Genomic DNA, 17044 nt, shown 5'->3' on the forward strand with positions numbered 1-17044 from the left:
GCACGTCTGAAGAAAAGTGTGTCCGACAGCATGGTGTCACATATAATGAAATTCTGAATGTGTTTCCTGCATGTTTGTTTAATCTGTTCTTTTTTTTAAAAATGCAATAATGTATGATTAAAAAACCCTTGGGGGAAGGGGTGAGGGCTGAAAAGATGGCTCAGTGCTTAAGAGCACTGACTGCTTTCCAGAGGTCCTGAGTTCAATTCCCAGCAACCACGGGGTCACAACCATCTGTAGTAGGATCTGATGTCTTCTTCTGGTATGACTGACAGTGTTCTCACATAAAATAAATAAATAAATCTAATGAATAAAAAAGGAAGGGAAGGAAGGAAGGAAGGAAGAAAGGAAGGAAGAGAAAAAAGAAAGCTTCAAGAGTCTGGAGAGAAGTCTCAGTTCTTAGGAGCACTGACTACTTTTCCAGAGGACCATGCTTGGTTAGCAACACCAATGTGGTTGCCCACACTATACTTTACTCAAGTTCTGACACCCTCTTCTGGCTCTGCAGGCACAATGTATATGCATATACATCCTGGCATATCATGAATACACATCAACTAAAGATAAATAAAACTTTTGAAAAAGGAAATCTTCAGGAATTACGAGCCACCCACTCTTTTTGCCATCATTAGTCATACCAAATCAACACTGTCTTTGTAATGAAAATTCTCGATTCCATAGGCAAAGTAGAAAGAACTCACACAAAACTGGTGCATATGGGTACATGATAATACGTCACATTGGCATATTTTGTATGGATTTTTATTCATCTGACTGTGGGATTTTTTGAAACCTTTTCTTCATCACTTTTTGTAAAAGTCAATGCAATTATGTTTACATAAAGGTTAAACTTGAGAAAATTGTAACAATATAATTTATTGGGTAGAAACTTATGCGTGACAGTCTTATTGATGGTTTTGCCACCTATGAAAGAAACATTTGTTGACACTGAAAAAGCTATAGAAACAACAGTGTGTTCAATTGTACAACTAAGAAACACAAAGGGAAGGATAAAGCTCTCCTCACTTTGTTTAACTACGGTTACATAGAGACTCTTGCCAGCCAATGTGTTCATTGGTTAAATAAATGTCCAGTTAGTTCCTAGACTCTCCAGGCCTCTGTGCTAGGCTCTGAAAATATCCCAATAACATTGAAATGATTTCTTTGCCTGGGGCTTTGTATTTTAATGAAGGCAATGGAAGTGGAAGAATGTATTTTTTTAAATTCATCTTCTTACATGACATGGATATACTTTGAGGGCAGCAATATTTGGACTTCTGATGGATGGAATTAATAATCAGAATCAGAAGGAGATGTGCTGGGTGAAAACAGTCCTAGGTAAATTGCATAGCATGGAGTAAAGTATAAATTATGGTCAATGTTGAAATCTTCCCACGTCAGTGTTCTTAAACACAGGGGTCATTCTTCCAATGTACAATTGTATTTTGTGTCCTGGCTTTGTCTGTCTGTCTGCTTGTTTGTACGTTAGCAGCAGAATTACCAAGTCATGTACCATTCTCATTAATATTCGGAGCTTTGGAAATCTGGAACTCATTTAAGATAAATTTACATTTGTAGAAATGGGCAAGCCTAGGCAAAAGCTCCGTATAAACTTTCGAAACTTTATGAAACTATGTTGTTAAACTGCACTCCAGAAGAGATGATGTGAAACAATGGATCTCCAAGTTGGCTCTTTTAATCCTTGGCACTTTCATGGGAGCGAGGAGAAAGCAGGCCTCTCTTGTCCTTGTAATTCTTTGATTGCTAGTGAGGGTCAAGATCATTTTGATTTAAAGAGTGATGGGTGAGGTGGTCGGTCTGTCAGATTCTGAGATGCACTACATCGATGAAAAAGAGAGATAGGGTGGCCTCCCACGCTTCTACCTTACAGCTTCCATCCTCGGAAGAGGAACATGAGTGGATACACAAAATATAGGCATTGGCTAGTGAAAGAGTATCAAGGCGGATTTACAAGAGGAGGAAATTTTATTTATGCATCACGGGTTTTTAAATTCTGGAGTGTTCTTATTATTATCTGAAATTTTTTTTACCACTTACCAGGTTTGAATAGATTTCTAGAAAATTTCATTAAAAATTAGCCTGCACTCACCACACAGTCCCTGACATGGCTGTTGGATGTTCTTTCTACTCATAATGCACTCATCTTTTTCTCCCCTAAGGAAAAACTGGTCTACTTCCTGGATTGTTCTCTCTGGCCGAAAACTTGAATTTTACAAAGACCCCAAGCAGCAAGCTCTCCCTAACGTGGTAGGTCGTCCTCGGTTTCGCTACCGTCTTTTCAGAAATCGCCTTGAAGCGAATGTGTGGTTTCATCAAGACTTCACCCCGAAGCCCCTGAGCTACCAGCATCCATCTGAAAGCAGATGGAAAAAATGACTCAGTAACCTTTTAATCAGATAGGGGGAAAATAGAATGTAGTGTCTGTTTTATTAAACACTGCATTTAGAGAAGATTCCCGAATGAGATAGATAGTGAGCAGTTCTCTGGTAATGTGAAGGTAACGCTCTAAATTAAGGTGCCATTTATAAGTGCTTTATTCTTATTTATGAAATAATCACTAAATGCTGCTACTTTCCCAAATAATGCATTATAAAACATGTTATAAAATGCATTAGTAATAAATGTTTAACGGATGAGACTATGGGAGGCTGCTTTAAAGAATATTATAAGACGTAAATCGTATTAAACCATGTATGGGCATCTTTAATACATGGATTTAAGTTGTTATCTTGTGTTCTCTAACGGGCCTCACACATTAATAAATAATAATAAACTGTTCATAAATGGCACCTTAATATAGGGTGTTACCAATGAGAAAACACTCTGAGCTAACGAAGTGATATTTTATCTTAGTCTAACTACGACATTCACCATATCCAGCTAACCTTTCTGAATACTTCTTATGACTACACCTAATCAGCTTAATGCAATTTCTGTTCCTGTGGTTATTGCAAAGTGAGATTTGCAGAATCGCTTTATTATACCTGAAGGAAGCCATCACAGGCCATAGAGATATGGCAGCCACAGCAGGAGCCTCAAGAAACCTCGAGAGCATAGCCCAGCTGCCCAAACATGACATCTACCATGAGGTGCAAGAAAGGGTAGGTAGACTGTCTGTCAGCCATGATCAGGGAGGACTCCAGGCCATAAGGAACGAACCTGCCTTAGCCCATTGGTCTGATAGATGATAGGGAAAGCGGTGGCCTGGTGGGAGGGAACCATAACGAGCTAGTTTATATTTGGCAGGTGATAAAATAATGGCTCTTTGCTCTGCAGTCACTGGTCGTGTTTGCCGCGCAATCCTCTTTTAATATAGAATAGCACCTCCAGCTAAGAGATGTCTTTTAAAGGTACGAAATTTACGAAGAACAAAGGACCGCATTTGGCACGCTCTTCATAATTGAAATCGTCTTTGTCTGCAAGTGGCTTACTGATTTTGGAGTCTCAGTAAGGTCCAGTTTACAAACTAATTAAGAATAAATTAAAAAAAATATCTTAGTCATTTTGGATTCTAAATTGCTTCACAAATCTGTTCTAGGGCTTTGTTTTGTTTTTAATTTTTGGCTACAATAAGGTTGAGATAATATTTGAGGGAACATAAAACACCACATTGAGCTGGGCACTGGGCAGCCCCTCACAGAGCCTTTGTCTTCCCTTTGAATAAGTTCTACAGGGAAGGTAGAAGGTGGGACGATGCCAGCCTGACTGGGCTTGGCTGCTAAGAAGAAGATCTTTGTCCTGCTGAGGGAGAAGAATCCTGCAGGAGCTGAGTCCCATGGGGCTGTGGGAAGGACTGGAGAGATTAATTCCATACTAAAGCATTTGCTTTGTCATTTTAAATCTCCTCATACCGGGAGATACAATTCTCTCAGCTGTTTAATCATACAAAGGTGAAAGGAAACTCACTTTTCCATTGCTGACAAAGGTTAACTCACTAATTGTAAACCTCCAATCCAACCTTCGGGATTGTCACAAACTGACAATGCATTTGATTTGTAGAAGAAATTCATTGACTTTCTCTTTTTCTGGCAGTCCTTATTTATTACTTCTGGCTGCATTTTCAGTGCGCCTAGTTTCTTCCAAGCACACATTGTCTTCAAAGCGAATTCTGGGTAGGGGCTAACTGTTCTGTGGTAATGGGGAAGAGAATTACAGATCTGTGTTTGTACCGCATGAATTGTCTTGCTAGTCAATTTCTTGGATTCATTTCTAACCAAGTATTAAAGGCCTAGTGGGATTGCTGCCTTTACCAACTAGAGCCTAGGAGAAATGATACAATGGTTGCCAGGCCTTGATTAAAGATGCTGTGGTTTTATTCTGGAAAAGGTTTATGATTAAGATTCCGAATTTCCCTTACACCCCTTAGCTGAGTCCCAGTGTTCTCTCTGCTTCTGAGGAAAAGCCTGTCCTCTCCTCTACCAGGCCTGGAGAAGCTACCCTAAGTGATCTAGAGAATATGTTGTGCCATAGTCTGTCAGAGCCATGTTGGAATGTGAATGATAAGACAGAGTTAGAGGCAGCTCTGACCCAGAGGGCCAGTTCTGTGTGGCACTTAGTAGCTGCCAGAGTTACTCAAGTTCGTTGAGTTGGGAGTCCTTGAATGAAAGGAAGGAGTTAAGCAGAAGGAAAGAGTTGCAGCAGCTCTAATTACTAGTCACCTGCCTTTGTATTTGCCAATACTGTATGTCAGTATTTGGGGCTGAAAAGATGATTCCGCGGTTAAGAAGATAGTCTACTCTCCCACAGGAACCAGGTTCAGTTCCCAGTACCTACATGGCAACCCATTACCATCTGTAATTCTCATTTCAGAGATTTTGAGGTTCCTGGTCTTCACCAACACTAAGCACCACACGTGATGCACATACATGCAGGCAAAAGACTCATATGAATAAAATTAAAATAAATAAATCTTCAAAAGATAATTAATTAATATATTATAGTATTTTATTTGGTGCAAAATATAGAAGGCAGCAGTATAGTTAAGACATTGGACTATATTAATTTTATATGAATTGTGTGACACATTTGTAGAATAGAAAATGTGTATATATTAGACAAACAGACAGATAGGCAGACATACAGACAGCTATAGATGGAGTCTTACTGCATAATCCTCTCTGGCCTGGACCATCTTGCTATGTAGACCATGCTGTCTTGATTGTTTTACAGAAAACAATCTGTCTCTGCCTCCTTAGTGCTAGTATTAAAGGCCTGTACCACCATGCCTGCCTAGAAATAGGGTATAAACTTAAGAAAATACTGTTATGCAAGCTTTCCTGAAGAGAAAAAGTTCGTGGCAAAATAATAGAGCAGCTATCCATCTGGGACTCGTGTACCTTTCAGGACATCCATGAGTATTTCCAGACCCCATCTTCTTCTGTGTCTCCTCCGTACTGCTGTTGGATGGGTCATCTCACAGAATGTTCTGATGGATCCCACAGTCCACATTTGGCAAACTTTTTTCTCACAGAAGTGTTTTCAGTTTCTGTCTGTCTTTTCCACTTAGGGTTGTTCTAACAGCATGCCACTGATGACACATCTTAAACAATGAACACTAAGCTCTCATGATTTTAGAGTCTGGAAAGTTCAAAATACTGGATTGGTAGGCACTAATAGATCCAGTGTTCAGTAAGGACGCCCTTCCTGTGGGAGTCCCGTCTTCTTGTTGCAGTCCCAGAGGTAGCAAGCAGAACATCAAATCTTTGCACTTCTGAGCAGAACCCAACCCCAAACTCAGCTGCTACACCTTACAAGCGATTAGGATTCTCATATGAACATGTCAATTTGACAGCAATGTTCTAGTCACAATTAATCCTGAAACATGCATAGGATCACCTGGCTTTGGTTCCTCAGTGACCCTAAGAAGGAAGCAGAGGACTTTTATGTGAGGGTTTTGAGTCAGAAGACCAAACAGTAACTGATCACCTAGTGTCAGCCTTTCATAACAGAAGGAACCTATAAATTGCATCGATCTCAACACCTAGGAGAGAAAGTGAATAGAATGGAAATCAGATTCTACAGCGAAAGGAGCCATCTGCTTTCTACCTGCACCTTGTTTCCTGCATACTCACTTCACCTAAGTGGAGAGCGGGACCAGTGGTGGATTCTGCACTCACTATAGTTCTCAATACAGTCTAGATGTCTTCCTTGTTTTCCGATGTAGCCCTTTTTATAGTCTCTCATTTTTAGTCTAAGTTTCAGCTAAACCATGTTAAAAATTTCTTACAGTATTCTCCAAATTCTTAACTTTCTTCTCTCCCTCCCCCTCTCCCCCTTCTTTTTTCTTTCTCCTCCCCTCCCTCCCTCTTCCCTCCTGCATTTTTATCTTCTTGAGCTGAGTTCAGAGTACCTTTTGGTGTGTCCTTCAATACTTTATTTGTCTCCCCATGGAAAAAACATTTTTTTAAATAATTTCAAATGATACAGTTCTCATTTCTAGGAGTTTCTTTTAGTTTATTCTGTCAGCTGGCACAGCTACTTATTTCCAGTAGGTATTATACTTCCTTCCTTTCTTTCTCTCTTTCTTTCTTTCTTTCTTTCTTTCTTTCTTTCTTTCTTTATTTATTTATTTTGGTAAAACCAGGAGAACCAGTAGCTTTATGATCTGTCTTGTGATCTAACAGCCGTTGTCCAGGGCCTCACCGTGTTACACATTTCTGCTGCCTCTCACTCCTGCTGCTGTGGTTCCTGACTGCTGTTGCTTTGGCTGTGCCCTGATCATTGAGATTGAAATGTGATCGTGGAAGGTTCCCTGTGTTTTGGGGTGACTGTGTCCTGTGTACTGGAGCCTTTTCAAAAGGGGTGCGAGTCAGCGACTCCTTATCTCAGATGGGATATTATAGTCTCAAGTTGTATCCGTATAATGGCAGGACTACAGAAATACTCTAACTCCTCGGAGACCAGGTTGTTCTCCACTCTTTCAACATTGTAGACTTTCCAATGCTGTGATTCCATGTTCTGGGAATGAAAGAGAGAGAGAGAGAGAGAGAGAGAGAGAGAGAGAGAGAGAGAGAGAGAGAGAGAGAAACACAAAGACAGAGATTCATAGAGACAGAGACAGACAGAGAGACAGGGAGAACAGTTTCTGTCTTAGTTAGGGTTTTACTGCTATGAACAGATACCATGACCAAGGCAACTCTTATAAGGACAACATTTAATTGGGGCTGGTTTACGGGTTCAGAGGTTCAGTCCATTATCACCAATGCCAGAGAATGGCAATATCCAGGCAGGCATGATGTAGATGGAGCTGAGAGTTCTACTTCTTTATCTGAAGACTGCTAGGAGAAGACTATCTTCCAGACAGCTAGAATGAGGGAATTAAAGAACAAACCCACAGTGATACATCCACTCCAACAAGTCCATACCTCCTAATAGTGCCACTCCCTGGGCCAAGCATATACAAACCACCACAATCTTGATACAGCTTCATGTTTATCCTTTCCTAAGTTCTGGGGAAGGACCTTGTTCTATGACACTAGGAGGTAGAACAATGCCCAAGTGTATAGTATAAATGAATGGCAACAGAAGACCATGAAATCTTCTTCTTTTGATACTCAGTTTCCCTGTCTCTGTAGAACCCCACCTTACACACCCAATAAAAACTTTATCATGACCTTCCCCTCTGTCATTTCAGACTTCCAGTTCTGAAGTCATTTTTAAAAGATATCTTTTTAATCTAACAGTTTTCATTGTTTTTGGTGGGAGAGTTGATCCAAATAACATTTCAACTCATTATAATCTACTTCACTTTAATGTGAGTATGCAGTCAGTTAATCAGGTTTGTGCTATTTATATCAGCCTTGGTGGGAAAAGGCTTCATCAGAATATGTATTGAGATCCCACAATGAACAGCTTGCTCGTTAAGGCTGCATATAAGGCATAGAGACATAATCAAGATAGAGGCTTTGCCTGAGCAAATCTGTGCCAATAACAATGAGATGAAACAGGAAACAGAATAGATGTTTGTTTTTGTGTTGGTTTCTTTCTCTTCTATTTTTCTCTTCATGATTTAAAGAGAGGAGGGCTAACATCTGTGAAGGACTTCAGTTGGGCCTTGAGAGATGGTTGTCACTTCTGCAAGTAGGGATTTGCAGGCAGAAAATGTCAGGAGGTGAAAACCATGAACAATGACTAAGAATGGAATAAATGAGCTTCTTTATCCAGTTGAAATACAGAATAAACTAAGCCTTAAGGGGAGGCTGTGAACTTGTCCATGAGCTAGGAAGTCAAGGCTCTAAAAATATGATATTGGTATATGATCCAGGCATCTGTATCACAGAATAAAGTAAATGGCTTTTCTTTGAACAAACATATACTGACAATGAGTATGACATGTGATAGGTCTGTAAGAAGCTGAACTTAGAGTGAGACCCAAGCAAAAGGAAAATGATTCTCATAGCGTCGTGGGTCATCCTCGGTGCAAAAGCAAAATCTTTGCTTCCTCATGCTGCCAGTGGAGTTTTCCTCCAAGACCTTGACTAAAGCATATTGCAATTTTCTGATGTAGTTATAATTTCAATGGACCCTTTCAGCTCATTTCCAAGTTAGCACTTAGGAACTTACTGTGTTTTATGACTTTAGAGTTTCTGTTTGATCTATGGGGAAACACCTGAATTCATCAATGGGACATTCAGATGAACATGCTTGATTAGTCAAGTCCCATGGATGGACAGCTTGGATATGGATATGGATAAAGCGTATTCTTAAGCATTTGTTTTTTCTCTCATGGTTTCACATACTGATAGTGTACTTGATCATAATCCCACTGTCAGGTTTTCTTACCCCTTCTCTCCCATTGAATATATAAGAGCACCAACAAGTTCCCCTCCTACTTTTGTGTCTTTTCTTGTATGTGAGCAACTTCACTCAGTTGGAGTTGCCTACAAGAGTATGGTCGGAGATTGTTTTCTTGAACAAGGGCAATGCACCAGTGGCTACACCACTGAGGCATTTGACTCCCTTTCTTAGCAACCATTAAATACTTAGAGTTCTTAGCCCCTCCTCAGGTAAGGATTTCTGAATAGGACACCTTCTAGTTGCTCCAGAAATAACAACTGACAAAACAAAGAACAACCTTCTTAAAGGTAGAGACCCCACTCGCTTATTTATTCTATGAATAATCAGTAAGTCCTAGTAGGCATCACATGATCATTTTAATCAAAGAGAAATCCAAGTTAATAATATATGAGTCTTGCTTTCACAGTGTTGTGATATGGTAGAAGTGACAGACCCATAAATAAGCCTATTAGAATAAACTATGACTGTGATACAAGTGTAAGAAAGCCAGCTCCAGACCAGGGTTTCTCAGGTATACAGGAGTATAAAATAAGCATGTGAATCAAAAATTCACTGATGATAAATCAGAGAAATTTATTTTATCACAATTCTTTGGTATGCATATAATTTTACTGTTTATTAAAATGGAGCAAATTTGCATAATAAGATGTATGTGTTTATTTTTTTAACACAAAGAACTAAATCTTTGCTGAGCACTTGATACTATAAGACCTAGAGCATTTTTGTCAGACTTGATTGATATTTTGATTTTGTAATCATCAATTCTGAGAATGCCAGTTTGCATAAATAGGTAGTTTGAAATAGCAGGAGTACTATTTAGAGACATTTTGGAAATAGGTAGGAACTTCATCGCACTCTTATGGCCCAAATTCATTTGGTGATATTTTTTTAAAAATGAAATTCAAATAAACAAATCAAAGTTGAGTTTTCTATAAAAAAAAAAATCAAGCCCTGTACAAACATTCAATCCAGGGGTATATTAAGTATACACTGAAATTCTGAGAAATGACAGGAAAGTATGAATAGTCCATTTTCATAGGCTTCCCCTTGTGCTTCTGGGAAGGCAGAACCCTTAGTATGACCATCACTCATCATACCAGCCTCAAATGTCAGCTGAGTGCTCTCAGGAAGCTTTTGCTCCATCTAGGGGGTGTGAATGCATATGCATTGCAGAGTGCTCACACATGCTGCAAGCTCAGAACAAGCAAGGTTGAAGTGAAGACCTGTGAAGGCAAGAGTTTCCAGAAACATCTTCTCTGGAATTTCATTTTGAAGTAATTTTTTTTTTCTCACTGCACATCCAAAAGCAAAAACAGCCAACTGTTTCATGATATGTCTTGTTAGTGTTCTATTGCTGTAAAGAGACACCATGACCACTGCAACTCATAGGAAGGAAAACATTTAATTGGGGCTGGTTTACAGTTTCAGAGGTTCAGTCCATTATCAATATGGCGGGAAACATGGTGGCACACAGGCAGATGTGGTGCTAGAGAGGTAGCCTAGAGCCCTGCATCCCAATCAGCAGACAGTAGGAAAAGAGTGCTACATTAGGCCTGCTTGACCCTGAGACCTCAGAGCCAACCCCAGTGACATATTTTCTCCAACAGTCCCACATCTCCTAAAAGTACCACTCCCTATGGGCCTATGGGGGCTACTTTCCTTCAAACCACCATATTCACAATCAGTTCCTTGATAGTTTAAAAAGCTATACTCTAGAACCATAGGTATGAGTACTGGTTTGAATAGGAATAAGCCCCAAAGGCTCATAAACTTAAATGCTTGGTAATTAAGGAGTGCTGCTGTTTAAGAGGGATTAGGAGGTGTGGCCTTGTAAAAGTAGGTGTAGTCATATTAAGGGAAGTATGTCACTCAGGGTGCACTTTGGGATTTCAGAAAGACAAGCTAGGCCCAGTCTCTCTCCCCCTCCCCTGACCCCTCCCGTCTCTCTTCCTGCAATGTCTGCCTGCCTACTGCTATGCTCCCTGACCTAACAACAAGGGCCTAAATCTATGAAACTGAAAGCAAGACCCAATTAAATACTTACCTTTATAAGAGATGTGATGGTCATTTTCTCTTCTTAGCAGAAGAACACTGACTATGACAATTTGGTACATGTGGTCCTTTCTCAAAGATGATAACCTTGAAGGTAATACTCATTCTTCATAGCCCACTCTTTGATCATTCTACAAGCACTGCTCTGCAAGCCCAGCTTTGCATCATTGTGTCAAATGTTCGGAAGCGGCCATGTTGGGGACACAGGATGGCAGAGTGATCTTCCTGGGAGTTTGAGTCAAGAGAATCACAAATTGAAGCCTTGCCTGGGGTTCAAAGCTTGGTCAAGGTTCTAAATTCTATCTTAATTACTACAAAGAGTAGGAAAGAAGAGGAGATCGGGGAGTCAAAGGATGAAGAGGAGGAGGGTGAACTCATGATCTTTTTGCCTCTGCTTCTTCAACACCAAGAAAAAAAATATATATAGAAAGAAAATCCAACTCACCATACCCTAAAAAATGTATATCTTGAAATCAATCTAACTTAGGACGTGAATTCCTACACTCAAGGATTTGTTTGAGTAATATTGAAAATGGCCATCCTACCAGAATCTCTCTAAAGATTTATCCAAATAAAAATCAACTACAATTATTTACATACATTGAAATTTACTTAAATTTCATGTGGAAACACACATACAACAAAAATAAGACAAAACAAAACAAACAAACAAACACAAACCATCTCCAGAGTAACCAAGAAAATCTTTAACAGTAGCAGAGCAAATGGAAGTTTGGCCACCCCTGATTTAAGTTATACTGAAGAGTCATAGCAAGAAGAAGAGCATGACATGACATGACATGACATGACATGACATGACATGAAAACAGAAACACTGGTCAATGGATGACCTGATGACCCACATAAAACCAAGTACATCTACAGCACCTTTTCTCCTTTCTTTTTTTTCTTTTGCTTCTTTCTTTCCTTTGTTTTTCCCAAAGAGGCAAAAACTACATGCTGGAGAACAAATAGCATATTCAACAAATGGCTCTTGTGGAACTGGATACCTGAGTATAGAAGAATAAAGCTAGACCCTTGTTTTTCACCCTACACAAAATCACAAATTTTATCTATCAAAGACCTCAGCATGAAATCCTCGAAGCTTATAAAGAACTTAGGAATACACTTGAACTTACAGCACAGGAAACAACTTTCTGAACAATATCCAGGAAGTGTAGGAATTAAGAGTAACAACGATAAATGGTACCTCATGGAAATTAAAAGCTTTTTTACAGCAAATGATAGCATTGTCCAAACAAATAGACAAGCTACAGAATAGGAAATAATTTTCCCAAGCCGTAGATCTGACACAGGATTAATATCTAGAATATACAAAGAACAAAACCCTACACAAAATAAACTAAATATTAAAAAAAAACCAATTAAATTGGGGCAAGGAACTCATCAGAGAATATTCAAGAGATAAAACGATGGCCGAGAAACATACTTTTAACATGTTCAACATTTTTACCCATCTGAGAAATGCAAATGGTTGGGGTCCAGCCTTGGCTGGATTGGGAACCTGAAGGAGGATGTGTGGAATAGGCAAAAGAAGACTTTGACCAACTCAACTCAGACCATCTTACTTTTTACACCTACTTTTTCACAGCTGGAAAAGTTTACACTCATTTTCTCATTCTACCATGTACTGTCTCTTTTAAGAACTTCCTACGTCTCACTATCATTGCCCTCTGGACTTTTCCCCTCCCTTCTCCTCAGTCTCTGCAGCCGTCTCCTAACCCATAAACTATATCAAGAAAGAGGAAACACAGCTTGAGCAAGCAGTTAAAAATCTAACCCAGCACATTAGTACATAGCCAAGCGACCATGGTTGTCAGCAACTGTGGTTACAGCATAGAGAGGTGAGAGACTACATAGCTGGGAAACGCAGATTTACTTCTTGGCACCAAGGTCTCCACATATCGTAATCAAGAGACCTAATTACTCGAATGCCCAGAGCTCTCAGAGAATTAGGAACCTGAGTTAGTTTCTTATTCTTGGTTGGCTCACCGCTGAGTGTCCCCATTAAGTCTTGGAATCAATGATTCGGCCAGACCTTTCTAACTTTTGAATAACCAACGAACTGCTGTTTGGAATAGTTTGATGGACAAATTGTTGTCAGAACTAAGTTCCTGTCAGATGAGAACATCTTCACATTAGCCAATGGACCCAGATCAGGGCCTAGTGTTGATCCAACTGCATCATCATCAAACAGAAGAGTAGTCCCACGATCCTCAGAGACAAACAAGAATAAACCATAGTCCAAGTTCTCTCTCTCTCTCTCTCTCTCTCTCTCTCTCTCTCTCTCTCTCTCTCTCTCTTCTGGGGAAATGTCTGTCACAGACAAAGTCAAAGTAAAGACTTCCAATTTCAAATCCAGACATGCAAAAGTGAACTAAACATTCCCTCCGGAAAGGCCAGGAGATTCTCCATGAATATCCTCACGGATCCTTGCCACAATGACATCTGTCTGCACTACAGGGGTTTGACTACCTCATAGATTACAACTACCTTTAGGGGTTATCTTAATCCAGTCGGAATGCTTAAGACCCAAAAGCATACACACAAACAGAAATACCAAAGAGCAAATGCTGACAAGGACATGAGAATGAAGAAAATTGATTTGGGGCTTGTGGGAGTGCAGACAACTGCAGCCACTGTGGAAATTGATGTGGATATTCCTCAAAAAGCTTAAAATAGATACATAACATGATTCAACTATACTGCTTCTTGGGAATATACACAAAGGGCTCCAAATCCTGCTACAAAGAGATAATTGTTCATCTAAGTTCATTGCTGCTCCAATCATAATAGCCAGGAAATGGAAATAGCCTAGATGTCCATCAACTTATGAATGCATAATGAAAATGTGTCCCATTTACACAATGCAGTATTATCCAGCTATTGAGAAAGAGCAATCATTCTGAGGGTAGTGACCTAAACCCTTAACTACAGACGTGCATTCTTTTCTCTTATATGTGGATTCTATCTTTGAATCTTTAGATATATGTGTTTCATTTTGCATGCCCATAGACATTAGTAAACGAGTAAGCAGATGGAAAGTCTTTCAAGAGAGGAGAGGCAGAATAATATATTGGGGGCAGGAAGGATAATTAAACCAGAAGTATTAAATAGGTAGAGGGGTGGGAGGGCAGAGTAGAACAAGGAATATGGAGAGGGGTAACTGATACTAAAGGCCTCTTAAAAATGTCATATGGAAACTTACCATTGTAGAAGTTCCCTTAAATATATACATATACACATATAAAATAGTTTAAATAGAGTTACTTTATAACGGGGTGGAGCACAAGACTACATACTACATGCTAATAAATAAAACAACCCAGAATCAGAAATGGTTTCAGTGTATTCAGAAGAAGTGACAATGAGCTTGCTTTTGAAAGATAAATCAGATTTTTGATGTAAGCATTCTAGGAGAAAATATGTTGCTGTAAGAGAGTAAGGAATGGTAAACTATGGGAATTAAACTCATTAATTGAATTATTTCATGAAACTATTGATCGCTTTTCTTCCCCTTGCTCCGTGCACTATTTAGGATGGTTTATTCATTTTAATCAAATCTTTCAGGCAGAGTAAGTAGGGTAGAGTCCAGGTTCTGTGCAGCCTTTGCAAAACACATAGTAACAACTCCATTTTGGGATTGCATCATACTTCGTCTTGACTAGAAATCTAGTTAGGGAAGAACTGAACTTAGACTGCAAGGACATGACTTCACCCTGCAGGCAAGGGAAACTCTTCTTCACACCCAGTGTCCAAAGTTAACATGTTCTCAGAATAAGATAAAACTCAGGTGAGAAAGGGAGTCATAGAAGGTGTCTGTGACAACCCATATCTGCACTGCCACCTACACCTGCAACACCCCCCAAAAGTAACAGCCTAGACAAGAATCCAGCAAAGTGAAGTCTCAAAAATTATGGTAAGGATGTTGATGTGCAGCTCTCCACTATTGATGACTTCTGGGTTATAGGGGTGCAGGTGGGAAAGGACTCAGTTTTCTTTAAGGGGCCTTCCACTGGGAGTTTGACCATATTCCAAAGACCAGATGCAAATAGGCAACAAAAACTGGATTTGGGGAGATCACAGCGGGGAGGCATAGACTTGGGAGGCCTGGGAAACCAGTGTGGTCAAAATGCACTATGTGAAATTCCCAAATAATCAATGAAAATATTATGTTGACAGAATAAAAGGAGAGAACCTTAGTGTCAGTCAGGACATGCTTGGCAAACTAATACCTTTTTTCCTTGTAATTTTTAACTATAAAGAGCTGTGAAACTTAAATGATCTTACAGACATGTACTAAAACTGTTCAAGCAGATGAGAATAAAAGAATAGGCCTTTCTCTTATTGAGAAAGAAATATCGCTCAGTTTCTGTTTGCCATCATCATAACTTGAGTAAAGCACAGGCCGTCTCTCACTGGCAGAGTCGTGTGATGTTGTCACCTGTCGTTGTCCTTTGGCAGGATGGCCAGGGTTGTAGCCATTCCAGTGAAAGGGAATGGCAGGACAGCCAACCTAAGAACAATGAAGTGTGGTGACAACAGAGTGAGCTCATCAGCCAGCACAAGCGGCAGACCCAGAAAGCCTGCCTGCTCGGTACCTTTACACGGGATATTTTGTGGTTGTCTGGATTAATCACTGTCGTCTCCACCTCCAGGCAGATCAGGCCAGGTGGCTCCTCCATTAGGTAGGCGAGAGAGTTTCTGGTTTAGTCCCCACTTACTACTCAGAAAACTTATTGGCGTTTTAAACACAAACTCTAGAGCCTTATACATATTTTCGGGCATATTTATGCCCCCAAATTTCTGAAGCCAGTACACGGCATTCATACTGAAGGTTTGTCTGGTTTTGTTGTACAACTTTTTAATCAGAAATAATAACTGTAAAATTACACGCTGTTTTTGAAAAAACATGTTGTTTCGCTGGAAATCAATTTTAGGCTTTCAAGCATAAAAGGTACTCTACCCGTCACCTCCTCCTAGCTCTCCAGCTTAACCTATATGTATTTAGGTTGAAGGTGATGTTTGATACACATATGACATGGAATGATGATATCACACTAATGAACATATCACCCCCATACTTTACTCATAGTAAGAACATTTAAAGCATTTTCTCTACAGTATTCAGATTAAGTATTTATTCACACATTGAGTAAATATTCACATATTGAATAGATTATTAAGTATAACCACAAGGAAACCGAAGAACTTACTGTTCTCCTTTTAGCTTTTGTTTGTTTTTGCACAGAACAAGTTCAACCCAATAAAAACAAAACAAACAACAACTAAAACCTACAGAAAAGATATCTTTCTTTCCAGAAAACTGACAGTTCATATTTTGCTCACAGACTAGGATAATTGTTGCTGGAGGAGGAAGGAAATGAGGATCTAAAAACTCCTCCTTATGCCAGATACAGGCTATTGCTAGGACCAAGGAATGTAGAGTCAAAGAATGTCAGGAAATCGTTAGTATGTTTGCTGTGCTTCTGGGCGGAGGTCGACATTGTGGAGAGCCTTGACTAGTATTCTCTGGGCCAGGGTTGGAGAGACTCTAGGGGAAAAATCATTTAGATTCTTAAAATGCAAATTTCTGCATTTCAGTAATTATTTCAAAATGAAGGGTCTGCATGGACCATTGAGGTCCTAGCTTTCAACACTCAAAATTAAGGCTAGTGGTATGGATGAGCAGTAAGCAATTGTCTAACGTGCACCAGACCCCCTACCAGTGCAATTACTTTTTCTTAAAGTAAAACTAACACTGTAACTCTCAGTTCTACAAAACTATCTGCAGGGGAGAACACTAGAGCCAAGATAAAGGAGGAAATTTTCTGTCTCGCACTTCATGTCTGTAATAGTGCCTGCCTGTGTGTCACTGGGAACTGTAGTGTATTACAACGCATTTCTGGGAAAACTTGGCTTACTTCTTAAGGCCTTTGGTCTCAGTGATAATAAAATTTAAGAACAGATTCAAAAGGAAACCTGAAGATAATTGAATTATCCTTTCAAAGAAAATCCTCATGGCGAGCCAGCTAAAAAATTCCACAACTGCTGGAAAAGGGAGAGAGATAAGAGGAAGAGTGAAAGCCAGAAAGCCATGTTATTGAGAAGGCAGGGAGGTCAGCCACATAATGGACAGGGATGGCAGAGCATC

At 39.6% G+C, this 17044-nt stretch overlaps 1 protein-coding gene across 9 annotated transcripts in view; it reads left to right on the top strand.

The window, feature by feature from the left end:
- Arhgap15 (Rho GTPase activating protein 15) overlaps positions 1-17044 on the top strand; it is a 604300-nt gene that overhangs the window by 105145 nt on the left and 482111 nt on the right. For 7 of the 9 annotated variants that reach the window (XR_015682721.1, XR_015682718.1, NM_001429793.1 and 4 more), the window contains exon 5: positions 2181-2268. The exons of the other annotated variants lie outside the window; for them this stretch is intronic. Coding sequence is in view for 5 of the 7 variants with exons in the window: in NM_001429793.1 (NP_001416722.1) it covers positions 2181-2268 (88 nt within the window). In the remaining 2 variants the exon portion in view is untranslated. The remainder of the gene's footprint in view (positions 1-2180; positions 2269-17044) is intronic. 9 annotated transcript variants of the gene reach the window in all.

This window comes from Rattus norvegicus, chromosome 3 (genome assembly GCF_021556685.1).
Source record: "Rattus norvegicus strain SHRSP/BbbUtx chromosome 3, alternate assembly SHRSP_T2T, whole genome shotgun sequence".
In the NCBI taxonomy this organism is placed as follows: Eukaryota; Metazoa; Chordata; class Mammalia; order Rodentia; family Muridae; genus Rattus; species Rattus norvegicus.